Source organism: Macaca fascicularis, chromosome 2 (genome assembly GCF_037993035.2).
Source record: "Macaca fascicularis isolate 582-1 chromosome 2, T2T-MFA8v1.1".
Lineage (NCBI taxonomy): Eukaryota > Metazoa > Chordata > Mammalia > Primates > Cercopithecidae > Macaca > Macaca fascicularis.
The window spans coordinates 161,835,622-161,859,110 of NC_088376.1; the positions used below are offsets into that span (position 1 = coordinate 161,835,622).

Genomic DNA, 23,489 nt, shown 5'->3' on the forward strand with positions numbered 1-23,489 from the left:
TAAATGCTATAATAGATTCCTTAGGGAGCTTACAAGGGGCTGCAAGATCTACTCGACTAATTCTCCAGCACAACACCTCCACTCTTTTCACTTCCCAATTCTGCACTTTCTTGGCAGTTTCCTTAGCCCTGAGGCTTTTGCATGCCACAACTTCTGTCTAAAGTATCTTACCTTTTTCATCCCCAACCATTCAGTCACCTGGATAACTCCTATTTACCATTTGGAAGTCAGTTGTGCCCATAATCCTTCTCTAACTTCTTTTGATTAAGGGACACACAAAATAAATATATATCCAGTGAGTTAGAATTGGGCATTTGTCTCTGATTGTAGCAGTATGCACAGACTAGAAACAGGATAGCTGTAAAGGTTTATCTACCCTTGAGTAAGGATAGTCACAAAATTTTTAAAAAGCACGTTAGAGAGTCAACTGGTTAAACTGCTTCCCTTCTGCTCCATCAACCCAGGTGTCCTCCTTCTATGTCTCCCCAGTACTGGCACAGCCATATATAGCAGTTTCCACAGAGTAGTGTGATTGTCTGTTTACTTCTGTCTCTCCACACTGACAGGCAGGGACTTGTTTCTTATTTATTAGCATGTTCCTAGAGTCTAGCCAAGTATTAGGCATATAGTAAAAACTCAATAAATATCTGTAGAATGACAATGGTGATGATACTAATATTTATTATTATTTATTTTTAAAAAAACATACTATATTCCAGGCACGGAGCTCAGTCCTTTACATGAATTCTTACTAAATTCTGACAACAATGCTCCAAAGTAGAGTGTACAGATAAGTTAAGTAAAATGCCCAAAGTCACACAAATGGAGGAGCCAAAATACAACTTGAGTAGTTCAGAGCTTATGCTCTTAACCCCTATATTATAATAAATATGTTTTAGTTTTCTTATTTGTAAAATGAGGGGGTTTAACTAGTTAAATGTCCAAGATGCTTTTAAAAAATGTTGTGACCATTCTTACGCAAGGTTAGACATTTATATCTATTCTGTTTCTAGGCTATGCTTACTGCTACAATCAAAGGCAAATGCTCAATTCTAACCCACAGGACATATGTTTGTTTTGTGTGTCCCTTAATCACAAGGTTTCTTCAAGAGTTCTTGAACTCCCTGAATGGTATGGAAAGTTTTGTATGTACATACATATTTTCCACCCTGACGGGAGAGTTTATAATCTTTCATATCCATGGACAAAAACAATAAAATAAATAAATAAAAAGATTAGCTATTAATGTGAATGATCTTTGCATTGTCTCCCTCTTATCATTTCTGTGCAATACCTAGAACTATACTAGAAGTTGGTAGGCTCAAAATGAAGAATATATGTTCAAAACATGTTATTGGAAAGGCATGTTTATTGTCTGACTTAATAATATTTTAGTTTTTAGACATCTTTCTCATTCTCTCTACCATGTCCAATGTCTTTTTCATAAATGTACCTCCTGACCTACCTGTAGATTATCACACATTTCTTGGCTGTATGTTAACCGCTGAATTTCTGTAGGAGAGACGAGGTATAATGCCTGTCCTTCATTGGTAAAACAAAATGTTCGTGCTATCCTCATGTCTGTCAGTGGCAAATAATTAACATCCAACATTGGGCGAAGACTAGGTAGGCTGAATGGAAAAAAGTAAATCCATATATCATATGCAGGTTATTAGAAGCAGATCTTTACATAAAAACAGCAATTTTTATTCTATTATTTTATGGTTGTTTCTTTTTTTAATTATAATTTTTATATTTGTCTTGCTCTATCACCCAAGCTGGAGTGCAGTGGAGTTAGCTCACTGCAATCTCGCCTTCCAGGTTGAAGTGATTCTCACGCCTCAGCCTCCTGAGTAGCTGGAACTACAGGCGTGTGCCACCACACCTGGCTAATTTTTGTATTTTTAGTAGAGACAGGGCTTTGCCATGTTGGCCAGGCTTGTCTCAAACTCCTGACTTCAAGTGGTCCACCTGCCTTGGCCTCCTAAAGTGCTGGGATTATAGGCATGACCCACCATACCAGGCCTGGTTGTTTCTTCTTATCTTCAAGGCACAGTGGTAATAAACTAGACTTTCTTTTTTTCTTTTCCTTTCCTTTTTTTGGAGGGAGAAGCAACTTTATTTTCATCAGAAATAGTAATGTTTATAAATTTGTTTATAGTAGTTTGTAAACTATTATCAGAAATACTAATGTCAATAAACCACTTACTTTAAGAGATAATCGGGAACTATGATGAGGGTGATAATAAAAGGAGATATCTTACAAAAATTAACCTGGATGTTATGCTTGCTCTAAGATTAAGTCACTTAGGGAAACAGATTCAGTATTATCCAATGGCTTAACCTTCCTTCCTTCCTTCCTTTTGTTCCCATTTTGGTGGTGGCTGGATTACAAAGAGTAGTGTCTTCTGCCCTGAATGTAGCAGTAGTATGGTGGGTGCTTAGAGGTCAATTACTGGTTTAGAAGAGATTCAGGCTCTTAACTTTTACATGTGCTTCCCAGGAGGGGGAACACGTTCTTTCTCAGCTCTGTGTGAGGACCATGTTAGCCCAGAAAGTGTTCTCAGAACACTGGGTGCCCATTCTCAGGTTAGGAACAGAAAGACCCTGGTTTCCTGGCAGAAATTATGGATCCTACAGCTTTCTCTCCATCAAACTTTAAGTCACAGTAAGACAGGACTCTGGAGTCACAGGCACAGCCAGAAGGAGAGTTCAGCATCCTTATGCTGACTCCTGTTCCTGGACATGGGTCTTAAGATCCAATAATCTAGACTTTCACATAAAATCATATACATGAAAAAAAAAATTCACAGGCACAGTTTCACATAGATGCTTAGCAAATGTTCTTGATGGATTAAATGCAGTGGCCAGCAATTTCCGGGGCACTTTTTGTAGCACTTCACATGTTCCTACAATGACTTACAGCATTTGGTTATGTCAGAAACACCACAGCTAGAAAGTGTCTGACTGCATACTCGGTCGATTGTCTTTCTTTAAGGCAAAACTGACAGTAATGTGGTGTGGGTCCAGTTCACTGTGCCTGGAAATGAAGTGGCTTTGCTCCCCATTCCTTTACTCTATACACAGGAAATGAAAATTACTCATAACTTAGGGCAACTGCACTGGAGGCATGACTAATAAGTAAATATGGCCAAGACTGTAAGGGAATGAGAATAAGTTATAAATAATAGATCAGAATTTGCACATCCAAATGAATACCACACATCTGAATTGTCTTACCCCATGGGTATATGCTTATCCTAATGTAGCTGATAATTTTGCTAAAATATTCATCAGAATGTCCTTTTGGATACTGTTTTTCGAGCCAGTTTTACAAACCACTGACGAAAACCAGTCTCACTGCCTTTTAATCTGAACTTTAATGCCAAAAGGAAAAAGGTAAACTTGTAATTAAATAAATTTTGAAACTGTTGTACTGATTCTAAGTGTGCACAATGATTTTAAATTATCCCAGATCGTAAAACCAGCACCTTGAAAAAAAATACTGATTTCCTTTATCAAAGTGGTTTGTAACTCTACTTTGAGACCTGGAAATTTACTATGTAAAATGGGACCTGAAATCTGTGCTATTGGAATAAGCACTGTGCTTTCCAATATGGTAGCCAGTAACCACATATAACTATTGAGCAGTTGATACATGGCTTGTCTGAATTGAGATGTGCTGTAAATGTAAATGACACACTGGATTCAAAAGCTTCATTGATGAACGAATTACTTAATATCTTAAGAATATATTAAAAGATGATCTGTTATAGCACTTCTGGTAACTAAGCTCCTTAAGATATAAGTCCAAACCAATCCCAGTTAAACAGATTTCCATGATAGATTCAGTCAAATTAAAGGGTGGAGTTGAGGAAGAGGTTCCAACCGACTTTTCTGATGTGCTACATTGTCTATATTGTATAATAATAAGTAAGCCAAGAAAAGAAAATTAAAGAGGTGTAGTCACTTCAGGTAGGAAAAGAGAGCAGTTGCTAACTTCTAGGAAACAATTGCTTTTATAACAGAAGAAAAAAGACTTTCTTCTATGCAGGATACTTTAATAAAGAAACAGCGTCAGGTAACAAGGTAGGTCTCACAAAAAGTGTCTGTTACAGCCAAGTTTGAGAATTCATACAAAAATAAGCTTCTTCTATTTCTCCTCTCTACTCTCAAACTTGCTTTTCTGGGTCTGGGTACTTAGGATCTAGGTAACCATTGGCTAGCTACCTGATATCTGTCAGAAAACTAGGACTTGAGAAGACTGGGCTCAGGAGAGTTACCTTCTGCTAGGGTCTGAAAAGATCCTAGGAATATACTCTATGGGAAAATGAATGAGTCCAGGTGCATGCTAATTTGTAGGATTCATTTCTTTAAACTATACAGCAGAGTACACACCATTGTTTCCTAGCTATACTTTATGTATATGTATTATTAAAATCCTATCAAAATTATTTCCTTTTCAGTGAGTTTTGAGGATCCTCAGGAACACATGAAGAATTTCTACTATGACACAATATCAAAGTAACCATTATCATGTCAAGCAGCTTTTATAAAGGACAGAGGAAGACAGATACCATTTATCAATGACTCAGTGTATGTGTGTGAGAGATACACCCACTTACACACATACACAAATAGACCTTTTTTTCCCCCCAAAATCTGAGGCATGTCTGTGAGTTAAATCATTTTCAAACAAGATTGAAATGACCTTATCAGAAATTTCTAAAAACAGTTTGAGAAAGGGGGAACTAGGTTGAAAAGAATCAGAAATATATGAGAGAATGAACAGATCATAAAATGATTATTTCTATTCAAAATTTTCTCCACTACTTTCCCTTGGCTTACAAATCTGCTCATATTTTCCGTATTAAAAAAAAAAACTCTCAAAAGCTAGTTTCTTTCTTAAATGACTTTCCTGACTCATCTCTCTTTTAACCACAAAATTTCCTGAAAGAATAATCAATACCAGGGAAAAAGGGCCCATAAATATTTATGATAGTAAATATTTTAGGCTCTCTAGGCCATAGAGTCTCTGTTGCAACTACTCAACTCTGCCCTGTAGTGCAAAAGCAGCCATAGTCAATATACAGAAACATGGGTGTGGCTGTGTTCCAAAACCTTTATTTATGGGCACTGACATTTAAAATTCGTATAATTTTCACATATCATGAAATATTCTTCTTCTCTTTGAGTTTTTTCAACCATTAAGTATGTAAAAACCATTCTTAATGCTTGCAGGCTGTACAAAATCAGATAGGGGAATGGAGGTAGATTTTGTTTTGGATATTAATTTGCCAAACTCTGATCTACACCACTGCCTCTATTCTTGTCTCCTTGAAAATTAGCTTTTATTTCCACCATGCTGCTAATATTTGCTTTCTCAAAGATCATTAATATCCCACCAGTTGTGAGATCTACTGTTTTTTTCTTGTACCCAAATTCTTTGACCTCTCTGCTATATTTTACTACCTCTTGACCACCTCTTTTGTTTTAATATTCTTCTCTTTTTATTTAATGAAGTTATACAATTCTGGTCCTTTCCTATCTTTCTAATGACTTCTTCTCAATCTCCTTTGCTGCATCTTCTTCTTTCTTTCACTACGTAAACGTAGAATACCCCCAAGTTTCTATCCTCAGCTCAATCAATTTCTTGTTTCTTTTTATGCTATCTTTTTTATTATCTCATTTGCTGACATAACTTTTACTGATGCATTTATATATATGACTTCCAAAGCTGGATCTTCCACATATATTTTTCTAAGAGTGCAAATCTTAAATTTATTGCCAAATCTCTGCTGGATGGCTTATAACACCTCACATTTCAAATATTTATTCTCAATTTATTATTAAATTTCTCTTTATCAGCTTTTTCAAATCCTTCTGACTTTCCTATATGCTAATAACATAACCGTTATCTAAGTTCAAAAAATGTTTTAACCTTTAAACTCTCTTCTAACCTCGAGATTTAATAACCTTCATTACTGTTCACAACAAATCAGCTTTGCATTCAATAAGTTTCCCTTACACCTGTTTCCTCCTTGCCTTCAATATAGAGACCACTTCAGTTCAAAAGCCTATCTCAACTTCTCCCTGTGTATGTCCTAACACATGGCAGGAGAAGGTTAATTACCTGCTTAAAACCCCATTTCCTATTAATTGATTAATCTCAAACTCAACATTCAAAGTCCTCAACAATTTGCTTCAAACTATCTCTACATGTTACTGTCCTCCCAACAACTCTTTTTTTATAATACATGTTCAACTATGCTGTGACTTTGAACTCTGGGAACTTAGTTTGTAGCTAGAAAATTCAATCCCATATTTCCTCTGTTGGAATTTACATTTTCTTTTTGTTATAATGTCTGTGTATCTATCTTATCTCCCCAGTTAGACAGTGAGTTTCTTAAGGGTTAGGACCATGTTTTACTAATTTTTATATCCTTCACAAGCCTAGCACAATGCTTGTCTCAATGATTTTTGGAAATAAGTGAGATATTAAAAAGAATGACAATGGCTTCTATATAGTATATGTTTATGAGTTCATTTTATGATAATTATTTTTGTGTCTCATAAATTTTCATTTCACTACAGTAGAATGAAATCTCTTGGCCAATATTTTATTATAAAAGTGTCTGATAACTTTTAGTTACCAGACTGGCCTCACTTTTCCTAGACTTGCAACCTCAGGCAAATTGTGTAACTTTAATTTATTAACACATGTAAAATGGAGGATGCAAATAATACTTTATTTTCCTGTGTCCTAGAGAAGTTCTAAGGATCAAATGAAATTCTGTATGTAAATTTCTTGGGTGAAGTATGAAACACAGGAAAAGTAAAAGTTAACTTCTTTTCCACTTAGCTTATTCATCTTTTATTTCCAGTGCTTAGCATAGCATCTGGGAGATATGCTCAATAAACATTTGTTGAATGATTGAAAAATCATTCTTTTCTTAGATTCCTTGATAGCAATTAAAAATATATTTCACTCACAATGCCAAGCATTTTTAGCAAAAAAGAAAAACCAAAACAAAACAGAAAAACCCCAAACTCTCAACAAATTGTTGAACAATAAAACATCCAGAAACATAATGAAACAATGATCTCAGGTTGCTTCTTGATAACATCTTGCACATAACACATATATTTTTTAGAATTGTACCTTGCTGGTGTTGTGATTACCAGATAATTTATAAGAAGGCAAGTACCTCATTATCATGATATGTCCATTAGCACAAAAGCATGCCAAGCAGGCACTGTTACACATGACCACCACATTTGCTTGCAGTATAAAAGATGTCTCCGTGATGTTATGAACATAAAGGCAAGTCTGAGAAGGCAGTGAGAAGACTTTGGCTTGTTTTTCTGAGCAGATTATTGTATACTGATGATCTCCTATTTCTTGGGATGCAGAAGATGAGTTCATTACCACTTTCCTTCTCCAAGATTTTTCATTTTCATCTATGTTGTTTGGATCCCTCCAAACTTCATATGGCGGTTGCATTAATCCACCCGTTCGGTCCATACAGGAGAATGTTAGCACAGCTCCTTTCAATGAGAGGAATGTACCTATAAAAATAATTGGACATCACTGACATGTCAAATTCATTCTAAAGCGTCTATGGGGAATTAAAGTTTTACAGTGTGATAATTTATACCTATAGAGTCATAATATTCCCTAATGTATAAGAATTTGTAGATTTATTTATTTATTTATTTATTATTATTATACTTTAAGTTCTAGGGTACATGTGCATAACGTGCAGGTTTGTTACATATGTATACTTGTGCCATGTTGGTGTGCTGCACCCATCAACTCCTCAGCACCCATCAACTCATCATTTACATCAGGTATAACTCCCAATGCAATCCCTCCCCCCTCCCCCCTCCCCATGATAGGCCCCGGTGTGTGATGTTCCCCTTCCCGAGTCCAAGTGATCTCATTGTTCAGTTCCCACCTATGAGTGAGAATATGCGGTGTTTGGTTTTCTGTTCTTGTGACAGTTTGCTAAGAATGATGGTTTCCAGCTGCATCCATGTCCCTACAAAGGACACAAACTCATCCTTTTTTATGGCTGCATAGTATTCCATTGTGTATATGTGCCACATTTTCTTAATCCAGTCTGTCACTGATGGACATTTGGGTTGATTCCAAGTCTTTGCTATTGTGAATAGTGCCGCAATAAACATACGTGTGCATGTGTCTTTATAGCAGCATGATTTATAATCCTTTGGGTATATACCCATTAATGGGATGGCTGGGTCATATGGTACATCTAGTTCTAGATCTTTGAGGAATCGCCATACTGTTTTCCATAATGGTTGAACTAGTTTACAATCCCACCAACAGTGTAAAAGTGTTCCTATTTCTCCACATCCTCTCCAGCACCTGTTGTTCAGGAATTTGTAGATTTTTGAGTTCATCTGTTATAATAAGTTGGATTCATAGAATGTTAGGTCTAAAAGGAGTTTAAGACATCAACTGGCCAACTCTCTCATTATATTAAAAAAGAAGAAAAAACAGACCCAGAAAGATTATGAAAGCTGGGCCAGGTCACATAGCAAGTTAGGTCGGAGCCTAGTTTAGAACTCAGATTTTTCTGATTCCTACCCCAGGATTCTTTCATTATACTATATAGTCCCCCTTAAAGTCTTTTTATAAAAAAGAAAATTTAAAAAATGTACATATTTTATTTATTGAAATAACTTCAACTGAAAAAATAATCACACCGTCTTATACCGTTTTCTTATTTCATAAACCAATTTGCTAGAAAATGCTTGATTTTTCTTCAAAATCAAACACTTAAGAAGAAATTTCAATATCTAGAATTCATGGTGGCAATTTTAATTGTATGAAAAAGACAAAACAATTACTTTCAGCTCTTAGGCAGGCTTTTGCATCTTTACACAGAAAGAGGTTTTACTCACCTGGATTCTCTAAGATTGACAATGTATGCCAGATTATTGCCTATAGGTGATTTTCATCAGTCTTGGAGGACAACATACTATAAGCTTAGGAGGTAGTTTGGGCTCTAGTGATCTTTGGATATTTCCAGAGTCTTCCCTACGCAGTACCCTATTAGCCCTTTCTTTCCTTTGTCCTTTTACATCATGCAGAGAGAGTAAGTATGTCAGCTTAGACTGATATGCCTCAAGGGTGTACATGTGACAGAGACTTGAAAAGGGAAGGGTGACAGATAAAAATATATTCATTTAGAAAGCACTTACAAAGTCCTTAAAATTTATAAAATTGAAAAGAGTATATTGGGATGATCTTAGTTGTGTTTTTAAATCCACTTCAAGAAATCTATAAATGTACATACGGGCAACTGCAGAGGCTAGGGGAGTAGAGGTTTAGGTGCTGCAGTTTAAGGGTTAAGGGATAAAAGAACATCTCTCCCAGTCTCCCATGAAGGAAAAATGCCAAAAGCTATGAAGAATTATTTAATTAAAATTAACCTAGGATTGATCCTGCTATTCAGTAAAACCACATTTTCATAACTACCTGCCATAGAAAGACTTTTCTAAGTATATCTTTGCATCCTTGATTTAGAGATGGCTGACAGTAGGTTAAAAAGACAAGAAATCCACATTTCGAAAGCCATTTTACTTATACTCATTGCATACAATCTGTCAGCATCAAAATGAATTTCTCAATAAGCTGCCCTTGCCAAAACAGCTGCTTTGTTTCTTAATTTTTAGTCATAAATGCTTTGATTATATTCTGTTCATTAGGTTTATAAAAACAGGTTAAGTTTTCCAAACAATGTATTATTAATCTTTCAGGATTCTTCCTTTAATCTTTTCTAACTGGAAAAAACTCAAGTAAATCTAAATTGTAAGCAGCTACTACTTCAGAAATACACTTACAATGTATGCTTAAACTTACAGGCTTCAATAATAAGATCTTAATTAAATCTACCATAAGTAACTGACCATACAATTAATTAATTAGGACTTTCCTCTTAAAGAAGATCTCACTGGCTAGGAGTGTACTTTACTCCAGCTTTCCCAAATAACTAGCCTTGCCCACTACAACCTTCATTCAATCAATACATATAGTATCAAGGACATATAGTATAAAGCACACATTCTATGTGCTTTAGGCACTATTTTAGTTAAAGGCAATATAGTAGTGAATAAAACAGACAAAAGTCTGTGCCTTCATAAAACTTACTTTCTGTGGTAGAGATAGTATGTCTGATAAATAAGTAATCATATGGGATATTACATAGTAATAAGTACTAAGGAAAAAAAGCAGAAAAGAATATAGGAATTCTTGAAAAAAGGTAGATAAATTTTAAATAGTGTTATAGACTGAATGTTTGCATCCTCTGCCAACCTCTTACAAGAAAAATCATATGTTAAAGCCCCACCCCCCACTATGGATCTATTTGAAGATGCAGCCTTTAAGGAAATAATTAAGATTAAATGAGATCATAAGGGTATGGCTCTAATCTGATAGAATTAGTGTCCTTTTAAAAAGAGATACCAGAGTACATGCTCTCTCTCTCTCTACCCCTCCCTATGTGTACACAAAGGAAAGGCCATGTGAGCACACAGCAAGAAGACAGCCATCTGCAACCCAAAGGAAGAGACCTCACTAGACATCTACCCTGCTGGCACCTTGAACTTAGAGTTTCAGTCTCTAGAACTGTGAGAAAATAAATTGCTGTTGTTTAAGCCACTGAGTCTGTGGTATTTCATTATGGCAACCTGAACAAACTAATAAAGAAGGGAAGGCTTCTTTTCATCATCCTGTGGGAATTAGGGTTCAGGAAACCAGCACAAAATACTGATATTCTACGACTGTTATGAATAATAAATTATCCTTTGTCTCTGAGCCAGGAGTTTCATGTCTTCTATCAGCATCGAAACTGGCAACCTAACTTTATTAGCTTGCAAGTAGAATAAAATCTCAGATTCTTTATAGATCTTGACTTTCTAGAATGCCAAGAAGATTCATAGGAGGTAACATCAGAGAGATAAAGTAGAGCCAGATCATGTTGGTTCTTTTAGGACATGGTAAAGACCTAGACTTTTACTTAGCATGAGATGGAAGGATTTTAAGAATGGAAGTGATGTAATCTAACTTTCATGTAACAGAATCACCCTACCTCCTGGACATATCCTAAAGGGAACCAAGGCTGGAAGCAGGGAGAGTAGTGAAGAGGTTGGTGTAATAGTCTGGGTAAAAAATGGATAGAGGCTTGGTTGAACTGTGTGGTAATAGTAGAGATGGTGAGCAATGTCAGAATCCGAGTATATTGTAAAGGTTGTGCCAGCAGGATTTGTTAACAAATTGGATTTAGGGTATGAAAGAAATATGGGGGTCAAGGATGATTCTAATGTTTTTGACTTGAGAAACTGGAAGAATGGAATTGTCATTAATAGATGTAGAAAAGTGTGGGAGGAATGAGAGGAATACCAAGAGCTCAGGTTTGAACATGTTAAGTTTGAGATACTTACTAAACATCCAAATGGATATCAAATAACTGCATATATGTTAGGAATTTGGGGAGAGGTCCAGACTATAAATATAAATGTATGATCCATCAGATTATAAATGACATTTAAGGGCATGAAGCTGGCTGAATTCATCTAGTGCTTCAATATAAAGAGAAAAGTTTCAAAGAATCAGTCTTGGGGCATTGTGGTTTAAGTCCACTGAAATGGAGGAGGAACAAGCCAAGGAGATTGAGAAGGAAGAGCCAAAAAGTAGGAAGAAAATCAGGTGAAAATAGCACTCTAGAATTTGAAGTGTTTTAAGGTAGGAATGGTAGCCTGTGTGATACGTTGCTGATATGTCAAATAAGATGTTGCCTGAGAAATGACCAAGAATTCCTATCTCCTTTTCTGCTCTATTTTTTTCCTTAGTACTTATTAGTATCTACTATTCCATATAATTACTTATTTATCATACATATTATCTATCTCTACCATAGAAAGTAAGTTTTATGAAGGCAAGGACTTTTGTCTGTTTTATTCACTACTATATTGCCCATGACTAAAACCGCCTAGAATCTATTGTTTCTCTTTTTTAATGGAAGATATAACAATATATTTATATAACAATTCAGTAGAAAGAAAAACATTTATTATAAAGGAAACAAAGGAAAAGTTGCTGGATTGACTTTCTTAAGTAAGTGAAAGCAAGTAGAGTCTAGCATATAAGTGGAGTCTAGTGTATAAGCAGAGTCTAGAGTATAAGTGGAGTATAGTGAATAACTACCACCCAGTTCAAGCAAGCCTCTATCCATTTTTCATCCAGACTATTATATTAACCTCTTCACTGCTCTCCCTGCTTCCAACCTTGATTCCCTTTAGGATATGCCAGGAGATAGAATGATTCTGTTAAATGAATCACCTAGTTAGAAGCTTAGTTTAGTAATTGTAACAGCAGAGAATATGCAGGCCATGGAGATACAAGCAGATAGGTTGGTAGATGTGATGATAGCTGTTGAAGTTTTTATCTGATTGTTTCAATTTTCTCAATAAAAGAGGACACTTGGTGATTGCTGAGATTGAAGATAGAAAAGTAAGTTTTGGAGATTTGAAGAGACTAGAGAAAATACGTAATTGTAAGCCAGGCATGATGGCATGCCTGTAGTCCCAGCTACTCACATGGCTGAGACGGGAGGATCACTTGAGCCTAGTAGTTCAGGGCGACAGTGAGCTATGATTGCACCACTGCACTCCAGCCTGGGTGACAGAGTGAGACCGCATCTATACCAAAACAAAACAAAACACACACATACACACACACACACATGCAAACAACCAAAAGGATAAACAAGAAAATATGCAATTGTTGTCCAGGAGTGCAGGGGCAAGGAGTAGGAAAATATAGTATGATTACCTAGCAGCATAAGAGCCCACTTGAAGTTAGTGATGGTTTATGATGAAATGAGACAATTTAGTGTGGTTATATATTTTTCTCTAGCCATACTCAGCTACATGGGCCTAGAAATAGGATAGGTAGAGTTGAATTTAACCAGGTTTGAGATCAAGCTGAATAAGCGTGACAAAGCAAACAAAGCACAAAGGAGGCAAGAGAGTTGAAAATGCATGAAAGAAAGGCATTATAGAGCTTGGCTGTGAAATTTAAATTAGAAAGTGGGAACATGAAGGGGGTGAATGACAATGAAAATGGAAAGATCAATAGATTAAGGTTCCAGTGAGGCTGAAGAATTATATTAAAGTTGGAGTCTTAAGGAGTCTGAGATATTTTCTTTCCTTTTCCCTTATATACATTGTTTAAACTTTAATTGTCTCTCAACTTCCATGGAACTTCTCAATTCCTATCTAGAATGTCAGCTCTTTGAGGACAGAAACTTCATATGACTTCGTCATTACTTTATCTTCAGTGCTTATTATAATATCTGCTGGACATGTCATGTGCTCAATAAATACTTATTAACTTCCTGACTACTCCAGTTCACTCTTAGTTATGGATTTTAAAACTCCTATTTTATATTATATACTCAGGATCAGCTACACAATTTGTGGGCCTAGCGCAAAATGAAAATGCACTAGGCCCACAAATTATGGGGGCCGTTTTGTTCAAAAATTGGGAGAAGAGGTACCATTGAAGGTAGTAAATTATAAAGCTTTTTTCTTTCTTCTGTGGTCTATCTCTTTAGTGTTTTTATATTTGCTATTTATTTTCTATGTAAAGGAAAGTTAAAATTTTAAATTATTAACATGATTTTTTATTATTCATCTTTGTAATATTCTTTACAAGAACATTTAACCTCTATTTTGAACTGCAGCAAAAACACAATAGATAGTCTCCAGAGCTATGAAATAATTATCCACATGGAGTTGGCCAGAAGAGACAAACCAGTCAGTCTCAGGAAGGTTGGAAGGAGGAAGACAGGGTACTTCAAGTCCAGACCAGACCTGAGGGAGCACATTCTTAGATATGTGGATACCTCTTTGAGCTTGAGAATACTTGGAAGATGACTGCAGATTTTCACAGGTATCTGAGGGTCTCACTACATGACTTCAGTTATTTAAGCACATTTGAGTCTGATGGCTGCCAAGTTTCTCCTCTTGACAGCAATAAGATCCCATCCTGCTACCTCAAACCATAGAAGATGGGTGACTCCCAGAAAGTCTTTAAAACTGTTTGCTAGGAAGTGCTAGCTACCTGAACAGGACTGATTAAAAGGCTCAATCTAAGACATGGCCTCTGGTTGGCTGACCACATGCTAGAGTCACGAAGTGCCACCAACTCAGGATAAGGATGGCTACCTCCATGCCCCAAAATGTCACCAGGCATATGCCTGACCCCGACCACCTCTGTGTATACTCCAGGCCCCAACAGAAGTGGAAAGCGAAAGTGGAATGCCTCTCTCCCCACAAACTAAGTCATCGCCTAGGTGAGAGGTAGGTGGGAGGTAGACTGTGCATAAGCAGACGCTTCAAGCCCCTAGTGCATGCTCTATTGTCTCGTTGGTCTTCACTTACACAGCATACATCAAAAGATAAAATTGTTAAGAATTTTAAGACTTTTTAAGAGCAGAGAGCCTTCTGGGAGCAGAACCCTGTGCATCAGTAGACAAAAGTGGCAACTAAGGTTTCATTTGTAGACTCAGCGCATCTGAGAACTTGCTAAAAATGCAAATTCTTGGACCCTACCTCAGACCTAACGAATCAGAAACTTTGGGGGTGGGGCCCAGTAATCTGTGTTGTAATGAATCCTTCAAGTGATTTTGATACAGACAAAAGTGATAGGTAATAGAATAGATAAATCTCTAGGTTTCTAATTTCAATGATTTAATGCACTTCAAATTTCCGTATCATTAATAAGAATTTGTTGTGAGGACAACCAAAATAATTAAAGTGAAAATATTCCTTAAAAAAGAGAAATGGGCTTTTCCTAGTTAGGAGGTTTCTGATTACTGATTGAATTTCCCAAGTAGTTGTGGTTCTGTTCAGACTATTTCTTCATGATTCAGTCTTCGTAAGTTGTATGTTTCTAGGAATGTATAAATTTATTCTAGGGTATCCAGTTTGTTGGCATATAATTGTTCATAATAGTCTCTTATGATCCTTTCTATTTCTGTGGTAATCAGTTGTAATATCTCCATTTTCATTTCTGATTTTATTTTAGTCTTCTCTCTTTTTTTCTTAGTCTAACTAAGAGTTTATCAATTTTGTTTAATTTTAATTAAATTTAGTTTTCAAAAAATTAACACTTATTGTTGTTAAAAAATAGGCTAAGGACTTGAATAAACATTTCTCCAAAGATATGCAAATGGCCAACAAGTATATGTAATCATCCTCACTGTCACTAATCATTAGGGTAATACCAATCAAAACCATGACCTCATATCTGTTAAGAGTGCCATTATCAACAAACAAACAAACACAAAAACAAGTGTTGGCAGGATGTGGAGAAACTGCAACCCTTGTATGCTGTTGCCTGGAATGCAAAATGGTGCAACTGCTATGGAAAAAAGTATGAAAGTTCCTCAAAAATTGAAAAATAGGACTATCATATGATCCAGCAACCCACTTCTGGATATGTATCCCAGGATCAGGATGTTGAAGAGATACATACTCCTATGTTCATTGCAACATTATTCACAATAGCAAAGATTTGGGAATAACCTAAATGTCTGTCAACAAATGGATGGGTAAAAAAAATTGGTATATGCATACAGTGGATTATTCAGCCTTAAAAGAAAAGAAAATTATGCAGTATGCAACAACATAGATGAAATTTGAGGACATTAAGTGAAACAAGCCAGTAGCAGAAACACAATTACTGCATGATTTCACTTATATAAGGCATCTAAAATAGTCAAACTCATAGAATCAAAGAATAAGATGATAATTACCAGGTGCTGCGAGGGGAAAGTGGGGAGTTGCTAATAACATAGTGGAAAATTTCAGTCATGAAAGCTGAATGAGTTCTAGAGATTTGCTATACAACATTGTACCTGGTCACTAATAATACTGTATTATATACATAAAAGTCTGTCACAAGGGTAGATCTCATGTTAAATGTTCATACCAGAGTAAAATTTTAGAAAAAGAAATGAAGTAGGACTAACACTTGTTGAGTATGCTTTATGTGCTAATGTTTTACATAAATTATCTCATGAAGTCCTCCCAAAAAAAACTTAGGTGAAGCTGTCTTGGATTTTTTATGATACTACAGCTCACAGAAGTTAAGTAACTGTTCCAAGTCACCAAAGCGAAATGGGGAGAGCTGTAATCTAAACCCATGGCTTTCTGCACCTAATAATTATGTATTTTTGTTTTTGTTTTGCTTTGCTTTGGCCTCCCAAGAAATAAGAACAAACAGCAAAGTAAATAATTCTGATACTTTTTTCTTTAGACTTTTCCTGACCATATGTATGGAGAAAATGCAAGAATATTTTATTACTGACTAAAGGCTTAGCAGAAACAATTTAATGTATATATCATACTCATCTGTAAGACTGCTTTTGGAAAACTCAGTCTTAATTAAAAGTCATAATTTTTCATTTCCTATTTGTTTGAAAAAATTTTCATTTTGAATTTATATTTCCACACTCCAAGATTATTTCTTCTGTTTCAGACTTTTATTATATGAAATAGAAGAATTTGGTTTTGTTTTGGGTTTGGTTTAGCCTGAAAAAAGATGTAAAATTGCAAATACCTCAAAACTACAGCCCAAGTAAGCATGTGTATAATTGACCATCTTTCAATGTTTGCCAGTCACACATCTAAAGGGTTACTTACTATTTCTGTTCTATTAAGGAAAGAACTCTATATATAGTTCATTGAATGTTCACAAAGAATGATAATAGATTTTTTTCATCTGTCTATATAAGAAGGGGCCCTATTCTGGCAAAAGTCTGAATTCATGCCAATAACAAATGGCAAAAGGGTAAGTGAAGTTTCGTTTTTGATAGTGCCTGAAGGGAATTTCATTTTTTTTTCAGTGAATTTTAGAAATCTAAAAATCCCTTAAAACCCTCAACAGCCTGTAATCCTAGCACTTTGGGAGGCTGAGGCAAGTGGATCACAAGGTCAGGAGATTGAGACCATCCTGCTAACATGGTGAAACCCCGTCTCTACTAAAAAATACAAAAAACTGGCCAGGCGCGGTGGCTCACGCCTGTGATCCCAGCACTTTGGGAGGCCAAGGCGGGCAGATCACGAGGTCAGGAGATCGAGACCATCCTGGGTAGCACGGTGAAACACTCTCTCTACTAAAAATACAAAAAAATTAGCTGGGCGTGGTGGCAGGTGCCTGTAGTCCCAGCTACTTGGGAGGCTGAGGCAGGAGAATGGTGTGAACCCAGGAGGCAGAGGTTGCAGTGAGCTGAGATTGTGCCGCTGCACTCTAGCCTGGGCAACAGAGTGAGACTCCATCTCAAAACAAAAACAAAAACAAAACAAAAAAAACAAACAAAAAATTAGGCGTGGTTGCGGGCACCTGTAGTCCCAGCTACTTGAGAAGCTGAGGCAGGAGAATGACCTGAACCCAGGAGGCAGAGCTTCCAGTGAGCTGAGATCGCGCCACTGCACTCTAGCCTGGGCGACAGAGCGAGACTCCATCAAAAAAAAAAAAAAAAAAAAAAAAAAAAAACCCTCAACAAACTAGACATAGAATATGCTTCAAAATAATAAGTCATATTTGACAAACCCATAGCCAACATCATACTAAACAGGGAAATGTTGAAAGCATTCCCCCTAAAAACTGGAACAAGGCAAGGATGTATACTTTCACCATTCCTATGCAACATGGTACTGGAAGTCCTAACCAGAGCAATCAGGCAAAAGAAAAAAAAAAGGCATTCAAATTGGAAAAAAAGTCAAATTATTGCTGTTCACTGATTATATGATCTTATAACTAGAAAACCCTAAAGACTCCTTCAAAAGACTCCTAGATTTGGTAAACGACCTCAGCAAAGTTTCAGTATATAAAAATCAATGAATAAAAATTAGTACCACTTTTATATACTAATAATGATCAAGCTGAGAACCAAAAGAACTCAATGCCATTTATGATAGCTATTAAAAAATACCTAGGAATACATTAATCAAGGAGGTGAAAGATCTCTAGATGGAAAATTTAAAAAACACTAATGAAAGAAATCGACACAAACAAATGAAAAAACATCCCATACTCATAGATTGGAAGAATCAATATCATTAAAATGACCATACTGCCCAAAACAATCTACAGATTCAACACCATTCCTATCAATTTACCAACAGCATTCTTCACAGAATTAGAAAAAATATAACTAAAATTCATATGGAACCAAAATAGTCTGAATAGCCAAAGAAATCCTAAGCAAAAAGAATGAAGCTGGTGGTATCACATTGCCTGACTTCAAATTATACTACAAGACTATAATAATCAAAACAGCAGAGTACTGTTATAAACATAGATAAATGGAAGAGAATAGAAGACCCAGAAACAAAACTATATACCTATAACTAACTGATCTTTGAGAAAGTCAACAAAAGCATCCACTGGGAAAAGAACATCTTCTTTAATAAATGGTTCTGCAAAAATTGTGAGGCCATATGCAGAAGAATAAAACTGGACCCATATCTCTCAACATATACAAAAAGTAACTCAAGGTGAATTACAGACTTAAATGTAAGACCTGAAACTATCAAAATGTTAGAAGGAAACCTAGCAAAAACTCTTGTGTGGACATTGGCTTAGGGGAATCATTTGTGACTGAGACCTCAAAAGCAAATGCAGCAAAACTGAAAATAGACAAATAGGACTTAATTAAACTGAAAAGCTTATGTACAGAAAAAGAAATAAACAACAGAGTGAATAAACAACTTGAGGGATGGGAAAAATATTTGCCAACAATGCATCTGACAAAGGGCTAATACCAAGAATCTATAAGGAACTCAAGCAATTCAAAAAGGAAAACACAAATAACTCCATTAAAAAGTGAGCAAAATACATGAACAGGCATTTTTCAAAAGAACACATACAAATGGCCAAGAAACGAAAAAAAATGCTCAACATCATTAATCATCAGAGAAATGAAAATTAAAACCATAATAAGATACCATCTTACACCAGTCAGAATGGCTATTAATAAAAAATAAAAAAATAGATATTGGCAAAGATGCAGAGAAAAGGGAACACTTATACAGTATTGCTGGGAATTAAATTAGTACAACTTCTATGGAAAGCAATATGGAGATGTCTCAAAGAACTAACAATAGAACTACCTTTTGATCAAGTGATTCCACTACCTGGTATTTACACAAAAGAAAAGAAATAATCATATCAAAAAGACACAAGCACGTGTATGTTTATTGCAGCACTATTTATAATAGCAAAGTCATGGGATCAACCTAAGTGTCCATCAATGGGCAATTGGATTAAAAATATGATATATATATACACACACTGGGCTTATTAAGTGACTACACACTGGGCTTATTAAGTGAATGACAAGGAGTTTGGTTTGTCTAGGGTCCAGGATATGTAGTGAAAGGTCAAAGACTATAAGGCTGGAAAAGAATGGTGGAGCTGGGGAATGGAAGATCTAAATGCCCAGGATTCCTTTCAATTGCTATATAAAAAATGTAAAGACTGGGGGGGTGTTCCATGATAGCCAAATAAGAGCAGCTCGGGTCTGCAGCTCCCAGCGTGATCAATACAGAAGATAGGTGATTTCTGCATTTCCAACTGAGGTAACTGGTTCATTTCATTGGGACTGGTTGGACAGTGGGTGCAGCCCACGGAGGGGGAGTTGAAGCAGGGTGGGGTGTCACCTTACCTGGGAAGCACAAGGGGTCAGGGGATTTCCCTTTCCTAGTCAAGGGAAGCCGTGACAGACTACCTGGAAAAACAGGGCACTCCCGCCCAAATACTATGCTTTTCCCAAGGTCATAGCAACTGGCAAACAAGGTGATTCTCTCCTGTGCCCGGCTTGGTGGGTCCCATGCCCATGGAGCCTTGCTCACTGCTAGCACAGCAGTCTGAGATTGATCTGCAAGGTGGCAGCCTGGCTGGGGGAGGGGCGTCTGCCATTGCTGAGGCTTGAGTAGGTAAACAATGTGGCTGGGAAGCTCAAACTGGGTGGAGCCCAGTGCAGCTCAACAAGGCCTACTGCCTCTAGAATCCAACTCTGTGGGCAGGGCATAGCTGAAGAAAAGGCAGCAGACAACTTCTGCAGACTTAAACGTCCCTGACTGACAGCTCTGAAGACAGCAGTGGTTCTCCCAGTACGGCATTTGAGCTCTGAGAACAGACAGACTGCCTCCTCAAGTGGGTCCCTGACCTCTGTGTAGCCTAACTGGGAGACACCTCACAGTAGGGGCCGACAGACACCTCATATAGGTGGTTGCCCCTCTGTGACGAAGCTTCCAGAGGAAGGATCAGGCAGCAATATTTTCTGTTCTGCAATATTTGCTGTTCTGCAGCATCTGCTGGTGATACCCACGCAAACGGTCTGGAGTGGAACTCCAGCAAACTCCAACAGACCTGCAGCTGAGGGACCTGACTGTTAGAAGGAAAACTAACAAATAGATAGGAATAGCATCAACATCAACAAAAAGGTCATCTACACCAAAACCCCACCTCTAGGCACCAACATCAAAGACCAAAGATAGATAAAACCACAAAGATGAGGAGAAACCACAGCAGAAAAGCTGAAAATTCTAAAAATCAGAGTGCCTCTTCTCTTCCAAAGGATCACAGCTCGTCACCAGCAACAGAACAAAGCTGGACAGAGAATAACTTTGACGAGTTGACAGAAGTAAGCTTCAGAAGGTTGGTAATAACAAATTTCTCCAAGCGAAAGGAGGATGTTCAAACCCATTGCAAGGAAGCTAAACAGCTTGAAAAAAGAGTAGATGAATGACTAGAATAAACAGTGTAGCAAAGACCTTAAATGACCTGATGGAACTAAAACCATGGCATGAGAACTTGGTGACACATGCACAAACTCCAATAGCTGATTTGATCAAGTGGAAGAAAGGGTATCAGTGACTGAAGATCAAATTAATGAAATAAAGTGAGAAAACAAGATAGAGAAAAAAAGTAAAAAGAAACGAACAAAGCCTCCAAGAAATATGGGACTAGGTGAAAAGACCAAATCTAGTTTGATTGGTGTACCTGAAAGTGATGGGGAGAATGGAACAAAGCTGGAAAACACTCTTCAGAATATTATCCAGGAGAACTTCCCCAACTTAGCAAGGCACTCCAACATTCAAATTCAGGAAATACAGAGAACATTACAATGATATTCCTTGAGAAAAGCAACCCTGAGACACATAATTGTCAGATTCACTGAGGTTGAAATGAAGGAAAAAAAGTTAAAGGCAGTCAGAGAGAAAGGTCGAGTTACCCACAAAGGGAAGCCCATCAGACTAACAGGGCATCTATCGGCAGAAACCCTACAAGCCAGAAGAGAGTGGGGGCCAATATTCAACATTCCTAAAGAAAAGAATTTTCAACCCAGAATTTCATATCCAGCCAAACTAAGCTTCATAAGTGAAGGAGAAATAAAATGCTTTACAGACAAGCAAATACTGAGAGATTTTGCCACCACCAGGCCTGCCTTACAAGAGTTCCTGAAAGAAGCACATAGAAATAAATAACTGGTACCAACCGTTGCAAAAGCATGCCAAATTGTAAAGACCATTGATGCCATGAAGAAACTGAATCAATTAATGGGTAAAATAACCAGCTAACATAATGACAGGATCAAATTCACACATAACAATATTACCCTTAAATGTAAATGGGCTAAATGCCACAATTAAAAGATACAGACTGGCAAATTGGATGAAGAGTCAAGACCCATCAGTGTACTGTATTCAGGAGACCCATCTCACATGCAAAGATGCACATAGGCTCAAAGTAAAGGGAAGGAGGAAGATCTATCAAGCAAATAGAAAGCAAAAAAAGCAGGGATTGTAATCCTAGTCTCTGATAAAACAGACTTTATGCCAACAAAGATCAAAAGAGACAAAGAAGGCCATTACATAATGATAAAGGGTTCAACTCAACAAGAAGAGCTAACTATCCTAAATATATATGCACCCAATACAGGAGCACCCAGATTCATAAAGCAAGTCCTTAGAGACTTACAAAGAGACTTAAACTGCCACACAATAATAATGGGAGACTTTAACGCCCCAGTGTCAGTATTAGACAGATCAATGAGACAGAAGGTTAAAAAGGATATCCAGGAATTGAACTCAGCTCTGCAACAAGCAGACCTAATAGACATCTACAGAACTTTTCACCCCAAATCAACAGAATATACATTCTTCTCAGCACATCAAACTTATTCCACAATTGACCACATAGTTGGAAGTAAAGCACTCCTCAGTAAATGTAAAAGAACAGAAATCACAACGAAGTGTCTCTCAGACCACAGTGCAATCAAATTAGAACTCAAGATTAAGAAAGTCACTCAAAACCGCACAACTACATGGAAACTGAACAACTTGCTCCTGACTGACTACTGGGTAAATAATGAAATGAAGGCAGAAATAAAGATATTCTTTGAAACCAATGAGAACAAAGACACAATGTACCAGAATATCTCAGACACATTTAAAGCAGTGTGTTGAGGGAAATGTATAGCACGAAATGCCCACAAGAGAAAGCAGGAAAGATCTAAAATCGACACTCTAACATCACCATTAGAAGAACTAGAGAACCAAGAGCCAACAAATTCAAAAGCTAGCAGAAGGCAAGAAGTAATAACTAAGAATAGAGAAGAACAGAAAGAGATAGAGACACAAAAAACCCTTAAAAAAATCAGTGAATCCAGGAGCTGGTTTTTTGAAAAGATCAACAAAATTGATAGACTGCTAGCAAAACTAATAAAGAAGAAAAGAGAGAAGAATCAAATAGATGCAATAAAAAACGATAAAAGGGATATCACCACGGATCCCACAGAAATACAAACTACCATCCGAGAATACTACAAACACCTCTACACAAATAAACTAAAAAATCTAGAATAAATGGATAAATTCCTGGACACATACGCCCTCCCAAGACTAAGCCAGGAAGAAGTTGAATCTCTGAATAGACCAATAACACTCTGAAATTGAGGCAATAATTAATAGCCTACCAACCAAAAAAAGTCCAGGACCAGATGGACTCATAGCTGTATTCTACCAGAGGCACAAAGAGAAGCTGGTGCCATTCCCTTTGAAACTATTCCAATCAATAGAAAAAGAGGGAATCCTCCCAAATTCAATTTATGATGCCCACATCATCCTGATACCAAAGCCTGACAGAGACACAACAAAAAAAGAGAATTTTAGACCAATATCGCTGATGAACATGGATGTGAAAATCCTCAATAAAATACTGGCAAACCAAATCCAGCAGCACATCGAAAACCTTATCCAACACGATCAAGTCGGCTTCATCTCTGGGATGCAAGGCTGGTTCAACATACACAAATCAATATACGTAATCCATCACATAAACAGAACCAATGACATAAACCACATGATTATCTCAATAGACTCAGAAA

The 23,489-nt window shown here is 36.8% G+C and overlaps 1 protein-coding gene across 6 annotated transcripts in view; it reads right to left on the minus strand.

Annotated features, from left to right (window-relative positions):
* The window catches only part of STXBP5L (syntaxin binding protein 5L), a 478,212-nt gene that overhangs the window by 5,546 nt on the left and 449,177 nt on the right, over positions 1–23,489 (minus strand). For all 6 annotated transcript variants that reach the window (XM_005548039.4, XM_005548040.4, XM_074033375.1 and 3 more), the window contains 2 exons: positions 7,209–7,569; positions 1,466–1,631 (listed from right to left, as the gene is read on the minus strand). In XM_005548039.4, the coding sequence (XP_005548096.1) occupies positions 1,466–1,631; positions 7,209–7,569 (527 nt within the window). The remainder of the gene's footprint in view (positions 1–1,465; positions 1,632–7,208; positions 7,570–23,489) is intronic.